At 34.8% G+C, this 13434-nt stretch overlaps 1 protein-coding gene across 1 annotated transcript; it reads right to left on the reverse strand.

The window, feature by feature from the left end:
* Nucleotides 1-282: 282 nt before the first annotated feature.
* Nucleotides 283-13434, reverse strand: ppcdc (phosphopantothenoylcysteine decarboxylase). Its single transcript, XM_006628966.3, has 5 exons — nt 13260-13434; nt 10310-10405; nt 8553-8681; nt 7293-7461; nt 283-4660 (listed from the first exon to the last, which is right to left on the reverse strand). Exons 1-5 carry the CDS (start codon nt 13407-13409, stop codon nt 4581-4583), a joined length of 624 nt encoding a protein of 207 aa, XP_006629029.3. The 5' UTR covers nt 13410-13434; the 3' UTR covers nt 283-4580.

Raw genomic sequence — 13434 nt, forward strand, 5'->3', positions numbered from 1 at the left:
AACGAAAGAAAAACAATAGTCCTGATGCATCTGCCTAAGCACTCTGAGTACCTGATAAAAATAAGAAACCATAGTCCCACTGTGCCACGTACTGACATGATTTCATTCAGCCATGGAGTTACATCAGCTCATTAACCACAAACAGTGCAGCAGCATGTCCAAAAAAGACATGCTGTGGCTTCAACAACTGATCCCTTCCAAACACCTGGGACTCTAGCATGCAAAAAAGCAAGCATTAGCATTAAACATTAATCAGTTTGCAGTATGGAAAACAAAGAGATGTGACCCAAAACATATGTTTTATTGTATCCGGTTAAGTAAACTACAACTGTGTACATTTTGGCTCACATGATGATTTACAATCAAGTCTACTTTAAATGTACATTTATAACATTTGTGATTAAAAATGTCTCCATAAATGTTTTTCTAATTTCCCACAAACTTCCTTAAAATTTGGACAAATCCTTTCAAATAAGCAGATGGTCCTAGCTCTCTTTCTCTTGGAGAAGTTACCAGCCACCTTACCAGAAAAGCAACTTTGTCTCCATAATATGACTCACCACAAAGACAACACTGCACACTGTTTATCGCACTCAAAAAGGCAAAGTCCTTGCTGCAACGCTGACATGAGCAGCAACTGGGCAGTGACGCTACTCTGTTTCACTGTTAATCTTGTACCAAGACAAGTTTTCTCATTGCCACAAACTTGGGCGAGATTCTGAAGTGAGTCATTTACTGGGAGCATGGAGAGGCAAGGCTAGAATACTTCCAGGAACTTTTTTCAAAACATACCTAATCCGGAATCATGGTAGAAACTATAAATGTAATTAAACAAATGTGTGAATCAGTATTTTTAAAAATAAGAAGTCTTTATTAAAGATGTAAGGAAAGCATTAGTGATACACAGTCAGATTTGATCAAGAAGCAAACTTTGACCCATTTGTTTTCTGAATAGAATTGTAAGATGCAAATTTATCCCCATTTGTCCAAATGACATATGTAAACAAAAAAGATGATGTAGTATATTAGGCCTTACTTTTGCATCATTCTTTTTAAGAAAAACGTAGAATTTGTTGTAAAACGCTGTACATATAAATATAAATACTTCTAATATTTAAGAGCATTTATTTGGGGAAAAAATAGAAATCTCTGGCATAACTCATAATTAAATTATATTATAAACTCCACTAAAAAAAAGCAATTCAAATTTAAGGAGTAGTCACACTAAGAAACAAAGTAGGCTTGATTGCTAATATAAATAGAAAAGAACATATATTATAATACATAACAGTGTACTGTTAAGGTATATGGAAATTAGTGACAGAATAGAAGCAGATGTTTTGCAGAAAGAAGATTCAGCAGCTTGTAATAACCTATAGTTATTACAAGCTGCTGAACAGAGTGCCACAGTAGATGTTAATCAAAAGTGCCCAGGGGCCCATGGTGTCAGTCTGCCACCTCTTCAGCTATGTGGCCCATGGGGATGTGAAGATAACTACTGCAGCACAGGAAGCAGATTTTCCTGAAAGGAGAACGCACAAAGAAATATCCTATACACTTTTTGACCTGATGCAATATCTGAATCACTTTGTTTAAAACTGGGCAGCTTAAATACATCTTATATTGAGTAAGATGTATCCAGATAGTTTACATTACTAATAGTGTTCAAACAGATCCCCATGTGTCTCTCTTCAAGTCCAGGCAGTTGAGCCAACTGGAGAATCATTTGTCACTTGCGGGTAGTTGGTATGTTGGAAATATAGTAGGTAGAATTAACCTTATCAAAATAAGACATTACAAAATGAAAAAAAACAATTAGCAAAATTAACTGAGAAAAATGCAAAAAAAAAGGAAGAAACACAGGTAATTCTTAAAGCTGATAATATTTTGATTAATCATTAAAATAATTTATATGGATGACAAAAAATTATACGGGGAGGGGGGGGGGTCTCCTTTAAAAATGGTAAAAATGATCAAGATCAATAAACTTGCATGGTGCATTTTTTTTTCACGCATTTTCAGGTTCTCTAAACCAAAGTCTCTGTATAAGAAAAATACTGTCATTTTTTCAAAGACTAAAATCAGGGACTGTTAATAAAATATGATGATTAATAATAATAATTATTATTATTATTATTATTATTATTATTGCTTATACTCATAGTGCTTTCCTAGACACTCCACTCAAAGAGGTAATGGGGACTCCCTTCCATCACTACCAATGTGTAGCCCCACCTGGATGATGCGACGGCAGTCATAGTACAGCAGTACACTCCCCACACACCGGCAATGGCCCCAATCAACACTACTTCCAGCAGCAACCTTAGTTTTTCCCAGGAGGTCTCCCAGGTACTGAACAGGCTCACACCTGCTTATCTTCAGTGGATTGTCGGTTGTGAGCTGCAGGGTGATATGGCTGCTGGCATGAGTCTGAGCATAACACCTGAACATAAAGTTCTATATTTTTAAATGTACATAGTGTGTCACAAAATAGCTTAGCTTGTTTTTTTAATTATCTGAATCCTAGTGACAAAAATCATGTGATTAGTTTAAAAAAGATAAAAATGTAGAAATATTAAATACTCTTTTGAGGAACCTTCTGAAACACTCATGACCACTTCCAAAGGTATAATTATAAACCCTTTTCCATTCAATCACATTAAAAAATCATATTAACTTACTTCACAGTGCAACGTTTGGTTAAAGTTTCAAAGCATAATTGTGTGTATTCTAGCCATCCTAAATACTGAGGAAATGTTTGTTTTATTGAAAGAGTTTAGATGAACCAACTGTTCCTCACTTTCTGGTTCTGGCTGTCAGTGCTGCACCTGGCTTCAGATAGGGCTATACCACTACAGGAAACTGTGGTATTGCTTGATATGCTCTTCAGATGATAATCTAGCCTTACCAGACAGACAACCCTTCCCTTCCCTCCTCAGCAGGGGTGGAAGATGGAGAAACCATATGGAAAGCATGCACTTTTAATGCTTCCAGTAACTTCCTCAGACCTATGTAGAATAGTTTCTTTTACTAAAAGTTATACAAAAACCAGATACAAAGGTTTTGTACACAAAACACAAAGTGTCTTTTTTTAACTTAATAATGTCAGTGCATTGTTATTGCAGCTTTTAAATCTCAGATGCAATTTTTTTAAAATTTGGAGACTTTTAGTAGAATATGTCAAAATTTGCATGTTTCTTGATCTTCATGTTTCAGTATGCCTCCCCCGATCTCCCTACCTACTAACTGCAACCATTTACTGTCTTAGTCAATAAAAAATCCCCTTTTACCTATTAAAAAAATTGCAATTTACTGTCTCCAAAAATGCTAGTTGTTGCTTAGAAATGGCAGTTAATCTTGGCCCAAGTCCTTATTGATGTAGCAAGTCTAACTGAAAATAGGTCTTCCTGAACAAAAAAGGCTGAAGCCTAGGCTTCACAGCCAAAACGTTGTGTTTCCTTTCTTTTCTTTTCAGCATGGAATAAACCCATTACTTTGTTACTTTGCAGCCTATGCATGCAGATGCAGCTACCTACTTGAACTACTTTATTATTTTTATGTTTTTATTTGGGCTTTTTTCCTGTACAGAGAATACAGATAAATTAAGCTAGTGACAACATATTTAATATTAAAATTAATACTGAAGTTTTTGTTATATATAAATGTGTTCCCACAACAATCTGACAGGCTGCAGGACTTCAGGGGATCCCCACCTTCCTTCACAGAAGTCATTTAGATCAATAACAAGTTCTATTTATTAATGTTATACTTGAAAAAAAGCTGAAACAAAGTTAATATACATACATTATGTGCAGATGCTTACTTTAACTGTTGAATTCAAATTATGTTTTTAATTCTTAACATGATAGGAAGTGAAGAACGGATACAAAATTACACTAATTACAATGTAGTAACAATAATTAGTTGTGAAATAGAGTAATTTAATTTGATACTGTATAAATCATTAAATTATTAAAAGATATAGATTTCCATGAAAAACAAACTTCAATTCCATAAATAGACCATAGAAGAACACCTCCCAAGTTTCAAAACCAGTCATGATATCCCAACAACTATAAGCCTCTTCATATTTTCCAAAAACACTGAACGTCTCTCTTTTATAACCAGCAGATGTTATTTTATGCACTGTCAGGTCTGTAATGTAGCCGGCCCCCAGCAGTATAAAGTTTGGGCATGATCCCCGAGCAGAGAAAGCTTTCATTACTAATTGGAAAACACTGTGAGGTTTTTAAGTCTTATGACAATAAAATAAGAATCAAGAAAAGGGGAGTCAATCATTCAGGATGAACTACAAAAATGTCTCACTAATTAAAAAATGCTAAAAATGCAGATTTTTGTGTGACTTTTTGTGTGAATCACAAAATCAAAGCAGTTCCAGGGTATTCTTTTCATTTCCAATATATTTAACAAACAAATAAGATTAAGATTCTTAGCACTGAATTTACAGATGAGAAAGGTAGCACAGCTCCCTGTAATAATTAACCCATTCATTATTTTGGGCTTACCCAAAGGAAAGTATTCTATTTACAAAGCAAGAAGCACAATGCTCTTCATTTTGTCTATGAAGACACTGAAGCCTTCTGGATGTATTCATTGATAACTTGTATTATTGTTGAAACTTCTGCCATGGCACCTTTACCTGCAAGCAGAAACAAACAGCCTCATTGTGGTGAATTATTGTGTTAATAAGAGACATTAACCAATTAATTTATTTACACTACCTGACAGCCCAATTCCTTTACACGTGTTCAATTAAATGTATAAAACATTTTCTGTCATGTGCATGAATATTTCAAGGATAACACACAGAGGTGTGATAGCATGATTGCGTTTATGAAACAAATTTATTTTACTTTCAAGATTGAAATGACTGCAAAATGAAACTGATGCAAGAATATGAGTATTATTAGGATTAGAATGAAAAAGAATGAACAATACTGTCTGTGCCCTTTGTATTTCAGTTGTGACTTCCAAACTTTTAAAATAAAAGTTTCAGTGCGAAATTCTGGATATTCTGGAGTTTTACATGGAAAAACTGAGCATTTTTTACCAGTATATGTTATTAATTATTGTTAATTGTTTTTAAAAACGAACCTGTGGTGTAAACTAAAGCATGATCAAATATTTTTCATAAGGCTAACAGGAAAGAAGAAAAGCTGTGCCTCACATGGTACTCAATAATCCCTAAGAATAGCATACAGCCTTTCTCAGTCAAAAAAAATCCTGATAAATATACATTTTTGTCAAAAACATATTAAGATAGTGTTAAACTACAACAATATAAACACAAATCATAAAGAAAAATGTGCTTACATCAAAACTAATATGAACAAAATATGGAAAGGGAGGCAGTTGAATAACTGGTGAATTAAAAAATTTTAGCTCTAACAGTTCAAGTAGGTAGCTGTGTCAGCATAGGAAGGCTGCAAAGGAACAAATTAAGGTTTACTCCACGCTGAAAGGAAAATAAATTAAACACAGCATTTCAGCTGTGGAGCCTTCTTTGGGATATTTTAGCTGTGCTGCTCTCAATAAATACAGTATCTACACATTAATACAACTTAATAAGCATTTAAAATAATCCCAGTCTACACCTAGCCCCACAAAATAAGATTATTTTTGTTTGTTAAAACCTACCAGAAATAGAAGTTGTACATGAAAGCTGACATCAGTGTGGGAGTGTAATTCAATAGGAGCAATCCGGTACTTATTGGATTGCACCAGTTAGATCCGATAGTACACCAGTTACATATGCAGGAATTGTTCTACCACAGAGCATCTCCAAAACATATGTAATTAGATTTACATACTCAAAGTACATCCATGACAGAGATGTTGGAAATGGAAATAAAAACTACTTGCCTAAACTGCAGCCCACTTAGGACTTTTGGGCAGGATCTACTGTTCTGGTCCATATCTAAGTGACTGGTAGAGGACTAATTTTATATATATGCAAAGAAGTACATAGGGATCAGACCTGTACTTTTGAGTAAGATTAGAAATGAATTAAATCAGCCACTGGATGAGAAAGGAATGTCCCAGACACCTTGTAACTTAGGCAAGTATTTGTTCTAAAAACCACGTAAGGAAGAACCACCTCTAAATGTGTAAAGAGCAGCAACACAAGAAATTGAGTAAAACTTTATCCTGTACTGTTAAGAGTTACTATTTACATAATAAGAGACCTATTTCATGAAGCCATTTTCATTTATTGATCTCGCCTTTTCACACTTATCCCACAGATTTCCTTTCATTTGGATACTCTCTCACCTGCTGTGCCTTCTCACGTGCTCTGGACTTTGTTCTCCATTGGTGTACATCCCCACTTATTTCCTCTTTCTCCATTAATCCTACAGAAGGCTCAACAGCCTAAATGTGTTTTTCTTTCTACTCACGTTTCTTTATTTGAGATTTGCTGCTTAAATCTAGAGCTTCCAGTTTCTGAGTCCTATCATTACTTTTGTAAAGAAAATTACAGATAAAACCATGATGACCATCAGAATTTATATTTTCTTTTGGATTAAAAACCTTCCACATATATTGTGATGTTCAATAACTTAAACTCCCAAGGTGAATCCTACCCTACCCCCCTTTAAAATTTGAAATACGGAAAATCTGTAAAGATCTAGATGAATGAAACTCCAATCTGACAAACGTTAAGCATATAAAAGGCAGAGGGAAAAATAGAAGACAATTTCAAAAATGAAGATCTCAACTCATCATAATTACAGGAGTGAGATGAACAGTAAATTTCTTTAGACATAACCACGAGGATGGTACCACTGTAGAGATACCAATTTAACAAACCCCCAAAATACTATGATAATGATCTAAATTTTTGGAAGATGTCTTAGTTACCAATGGATAAATAAATAATACATTTATGGTTGAATAAACATCTGTCGAATAAAATTCAGTATTCATGTTATACGTGTTTTTTTTGTTATTTCATTTGTCAGTCAATCCTTGTTCTTTACCAAATAAGAAAGAAATATTATAAAAGATGTAACGTAAAATCAAGATTACTTGTTAATGATTAATTGCATTAATATAGTACATTTCATCCCAAAGAATCCAATAGTGCTTACATATAGTAAAAGTTTCACTTTAACCAACAGGGAAGTATAACATCCACTTGGGTAATGTGTGTAAATCTACACAGCAGATTAGGTAGAGAAGTGGGAAACTGCTTCACCACACAGATTAAGGATGAAGGTCAGGAAGGCCTGGCTTCTTTTGGATATGCTGACCATCAAGCAATCATAACTCACCTTCATCTCCACAGACAAGTATTTTGGCAATACAAGGTATCTCAGTGTACCCAAACTCTTTCAGACGACTGATCTGCTGGGCTGTGATAGGGTGTTCCCACATTGCTGTGTTCATTGCTGGGCAAAAGAGAAGTGGTCTCTTCAGATCCCAGGCTCTGACCACACATGTCTGTAAACAAAAAGCTCTTATTAAAGAAAAAGAATGAAAGATGGCAGAGTATACTGTGTAAAGATTTGTGACACAATGGTGATGTAACATGTTATTAATAATTAATAATTGTTTATGAATATAACTACACCCCCAGTGTTAACAGTTTCAAGATGATGAATTTGAAAAAAAGAATTTTAGTGAAGAGGTTTTGTAAAGAGAAACTGAAGATCTTTACTACAAGGCAAGGTACTTTGCTAGCAGCTGGTATGCAGAAGACCAGAATTAACACTTTGTGTATCTCACATATTTACATGTCTGAAAATCACCTTGCAAAACATTATGGTAACTTTTCACTTACAAGTAGGATGTCAGCTGGTCTGCATTGAATCCCAAGTGTCAATAAGAGGTGGAGGAAATGCTGACCTAAACCTGAGGTGATTAAGGGCTGGACTAACAAGGTCCTGGGTTTAAAGTGTTGGTTTTAAAAGGTCATTCAGATATTAGCCATAGATATCCAAGCACATTGTAAAACCTCTTATCACATTGAAGAAAGATATAAGATGTGAAAAGGGGGTTAAGTGATTTCTTTCTGCACAAAGACTTCTTCTGACACATGACATTCCACGCTTAAGCACCTTTGAGTTATGGCAGGGATTGGAGTTAACTGATAAGAGACTCAAAGTGCAAGACAGAGACCCCCTAACTAAGGAAAGATCAAACCTATATTCTAAACAATACTTTGATCTTATTGTTCATTGCATGCAATAATCTCAGTTGATTAAACTTCATCTCAGATCCAGAATTTATTTATCTGTTACAACAACATCTATCATGCTGTTGCACCCACCTCCCACTAGAATGGAACCAAAGAGATAAGCACTTATCTCAGAGATAAGCACATCCTGGAATTCCTAGGAATTCCTTTCACTATCTGACCTGAGACCTTAGTGACCTAAGCAGTGACCTTATTTCTTTATAGCTCTTATGACTTTTGCCGTAGTAGCACAGAAGATGAAATAACAAATCACTGTAATGTAATGCAAGAAAGAACTTCTGGAAAAGGTAAATGCAAAACATACTTAGATGCATTAGGATTTTTTCATGCTTACCAAAAGATTGTCACAGATACCACTGGCAATTTTTCCAAGAGTATTGGCATCCAGGGGAGCTATCACCAGGAGATCAGCCCAGCGTCTCAACTCAATGTGCAGAACGGGATCAGAGCGGTGTGTCCACATCTAGAAAAAAAACATCAAACAAGCACATCAGAAAAGAAATTACAGCTACGTCATGTTGTTTGACATTATTTTCTTATTAGTCTTCAATATAATCAGCAAGTTAGATAACAGTAAACAGTAACAGAAAGAAAACAATAGGAAAGACACATTTTTATTGGCAAATATCATAGAACAGAAATGGAATTTCATTAATGTCACTATTCAGTACACTTCCTGTTCCTTTAAAAGCATTTCAAAATTATGTACATGGAAACCGCAAAAGGCAATACAAACCCCAGTTTGAAAATAAAATAATGCACTGGGTTCATCTGTATTGGGTAAGAGATTATAAATGCAAATGATAATAAATTAAACATTTTCCTAATGTTTAATCTATTTATAAGTTCCTTCATAAAATGAAAAAAACTAAGGTTTTGGTATTTTCTGCATAAGAATTCCCCTTCATATTTTTTTCATTGTCAGTTTTCAGATTTTTTGAAACCCTACTGCTCTGAGCACATTTTCTGTGGATGTACTTAACTATATTTTCATGGATCAACACTCACATTTCTGTATGTTATTTTAATGAATATTTCTGAAGTCAGCTTTCTGTATACAAACGACAGAGGTTAGAGTAACCAAGTGTTCAGCAGTGTTTGTAGAGAAGATCAAAAAAGAAGCACTTGTGAATACCACAGTGCTACAGTGCACTCAAAGCACTGGCAGGGAGCGATGCCATCAATCTTCCTTCTAAACTGCTTTCCACTTTCAGATAGTATAGGGCAATAATGATATAACTCCGTTATTACCTACAGATGCAGTACTGTTTTGGGAATACTATAGACTTATTGGAGAATTATAATATAGACACTTTAAATAATTTGTCTCTTTAGATATATTTTCTGGATTTTTAGACATATATAATTACAATGTGGCATATTAGGCTTGTATATTTGTGGGTGGTGGCTGAAAGAAGATGTGGTAAAGTAAAGATGCTTATCATGCCATGCCATAGGACAACAGATTGTTCAATTCACAGTTTAGAGCAAAAGCACTCAAACAAAAGAACATTTACATAAACATAGCCATCGCTGGTGACCAAATATTTTACTATAGATCTTTCAACATTTGGAGTGATCTTCAAAGAATGGCTGTGTCAGTCTAGATTTGGAGGTGCTTTCGAATGAAAAATATGAACAATATTTTTCCCTCACGGGATCAATAAAGTATCTATCTATCTAACAAATATCCAATACAGGGTCACAGGAGAGCCTATCCTGGCAAGCAATGGGTGCAAGGCTACCAGTCCATCGCAGGGCACACCCAGACACAGACACCAATACATTCACACCAGGGCCATTTTTTCCCAGATGCCATTGTATGTTTTGAAACTGTGGGAGGAACCTGGACCAACTGGGAGGAAACCTGGAGGAAACCCACACAAACATGGGGAAAACAAACTCCATACAGATAGCATCCCAGGTCTGGAATTGAACTCAGAGCCACAGTGCTGGGGATAAGCAACATTAACCACTGTGCCACAGTGTTGCCCAATATTGTCATCTTGAATTATAAATTAATCAATACATCTAGATATATTTTCTCCCCATTAATTTCGCACCCAAAATATATTTATATAGAACCTGTACCTCCCACTCATCCTTATCACTGTAAATCTGGACCTCAAGATCTTCAGTCTTGTAGAAATGCTTGGCATGATCTGTGGTGACTACTCGCACCTCCACCTAAAAGACAACAGTGTGTTGAGAGAGCCTTTATCACATCAGATAACATTGGCTAATTATTTCAGCTTTCTTAAGTGTCTTAACATCGGTCTTGCAAATGCTACTTGCCAAGGAAGCCATATACTGGATTACTGAAATCCTTCATGCATAATAAAGTGCACATATTCCTAAAATACATTTAGTTTTAATAACATAATAAAGCAAAAACCCCAGCAAAAACATGAATGATTTCTATCACAGGTTCTATAAAAATTGATTTTTTACATTTATTTTGAGAAGTTTGAGAATTCGTGAAACAAAGTGTCACACCTTTATCCCTACATTTAGCTGTAAATAGCCTTTAATAAAAATGTTCCTAGACAAAATAGAGATCAAACACCATGTCAACATTGCACTTTTCTACAGTATCCAAAGTTATGGAATATAAAATAATGAATATTGAATCAGACTTTTTAAGATAAGCCAATATTTGTATTTGAAGCAGCATGTCCATATTTTGTGAACAATTATGTAAGAGTTGCAGTAAACATCACTATTTAAGCTGACCAGGGTATAACTCTAAGAACTATTTGACATTTTAAGCAGCTGGGCATTCTGGCATCCTAATGTATCATTTCTTCCTGACACAAAATACCATTCTTTACTGGGTAACATAAAAGGTTAGCCACTGGTGCAACTGATGTGTAAAAGGGACTCAGCAATATATATGCTTTAATGTTAAAGTTCGAGGAGACATATTTCCTCTCTGCTTGGCTCTCCAGCATAGTTTTGAAGTTTGAGTAGGTAGCAACGTCAGCATGCCTAGGCTGCAAAGGAACGGGTAAAGGTTTATTCCATGCTGAAAGGAAAAGAAATTAAACAAGATATTGGCTGTGAAGTCTTTTGAAATTTAAGTTTTGAAGTATGCCTATTACAAAGACCTCAGAACTGATCCAAGACTTTTGGAATCTCTACAATACTGAGTTTCCATTGACTTTTACAACCCTCCAAAAGCAGAAATGAATACACTCCACTAAGAAGAGTTTTTTTTCCTTTATGGCAATACTATTAGCTCTAACATACTTTTCTCTGATTCAACTAATGTCACAGGGATACCTTCACCATTTTAAACATCACTTTACTTGTCCTATACAATTTCTTGCATTATGAATTCCTCTTTTCGCATACCCCAGCTTGGTCTCCATGAGACACAGACACACAGACGGGGAGAGAAGCCTGGGGTAAGCCTGGGGTAGTTACAGGTGTTTATCTCCAAGAGTTATCTTACATAAAGGCTATTTTTGTATTGGTTCTCTAATTTAAAGAGGACAAATTTTCACACTATACAACTTTCATGTTTCACTTTTCATATATGGAAATACATTTTAGTTTACCCTACAACAGACCATAGTCAGACTAATTTGCAACTCACAGGTGTGGATTTCAAACACAAATACAACCAAAGCAGGTTGACAAATGTGTTTTATTACTAGATTAAAATCAATGAAAAATGCTTGTCTGAACATAGTTTATCCATATTTTACATAAGGCTTCAATCTCTCTAGTTTTGTATCCATTTCAAGACATAAAATTACTGTAACGTAAAATTGCTGAATAATGTAAAATTGCTGAATTATGAACAACTTAAATGCTAGAAGAGAACCCAATCCCCTAAAATTAATTCAAAATACAGACTCCAGATGACCACACAAGGAGGCTGTGCACCTGAACAAACAAAAACATAACATTTGTAAAGATTCTGTAAAGACATTTGACATTTTCATAAAAATATAACTTTTCATATTCCATGTTAACTGTATATTCTTCCCTAGAAACTAGCCATATTTACCTATGATGGATACCAAGTCATCACTGTATTATGGAAATAAACTTGTAAACCTCAGTTTTTACTGAATGAAATAAGATAATTTAAATTCATGCTGACAATCACATTTTCTTTTTGTTTAGCATGTATTTAGACCGGTCGATTTCAAAACACTATGAGGATATGTAAGGTTTAAAGAAAGGGGTTATTCAGGTAATACTGCAAACCTAAAAACCCACTCCCAAAAATTGAGTCCACTTAGAGGAATATTACCAATATAAGTTTTTAACATTTTAACATCTTGGCATATGAGAGACATATCAGCTCCCTAAAAATAAACCTTAATAAGTCATTTTTGGGATTGCCTCAGTGTTGGGTTTGTTAAGTTTTTTTGCAAAAAGGCAAACATGGTGGTATCATCTTCTAAAATAGAAGGTCCCAGTTCCGGTCATCTGGAGCCAAAGCCCAGCAGGTTTTCTAAGTCTCATTTAATGATAAACATCTTAAAATCTTACAGAGACCAGACTAAACTGGAGTTGGGACTATTTTCTAACTGATATAAAATCTTGCTTTCCATTATCTGAACAAGTATTCAATAAGACCTAAGTTCAGCATTGACAATCAGGACAGAGCAAAATAAAAGTGTAGAAGTGAATAAGATCACAAATGCAATAGGTTGGAAAAGTGACGATTTATTTATAATGATATTTAAAAAATTAATACAATTAATCGTTATTCAGTAACCTACATATCCGGGTCTTTCTTGGAAATCTGATATTATTTTAGTTTTATTTCGGGAGTGGTGAACTTTTACATTTAACTATAATAGTGTCTGAAGAGTGTTTCACAGATATTTTAAAGACAACTTTACATTCCAAATTTAGCAATAGCATTTAGCATGTTCAATACCTCAACAAAAACAGTATTCATAAACCGAAAAAATGAAGGAGGCTATATGGTTTCAAAAAGTACTTTATTTTCTAGGAAAAAGACAACCACACAAGTCCCCAGAAAAGTGCGATTACAACACGCATCACACCTATTACTTACCCTAGGTAATTCTAGAAGTTTTCTGACCAGCAACGGTAATTTTATGGCTGCTACGCTACCAGTTACCCCAATCAAGACACGAAAATTAGAAACGGTGTCAGTTTTTGAATCTATCTCTGTACAAAGTACGCTTCCAGCTGGCCGATGCATGCCTGTTTCCTCAACACTGCCGGTG

The sequence above is a fragment of the Lepisosteus oculatus genome, chromosome 5 (genome assembly GCF_040954835.1).
Source record: "Lepisosteus oculatus isolate fLepOcu1 chromosome 5, fLepOcu1.hap2, whole genome shotgun sequence".
Classification (NCBI taxonomy): Eukaryota; Metazoa; Chordata; class Actinopteri; order Semionotiformes; family Lepisosteidae; genus Lepisosteus; species Lepisosteus oculatus.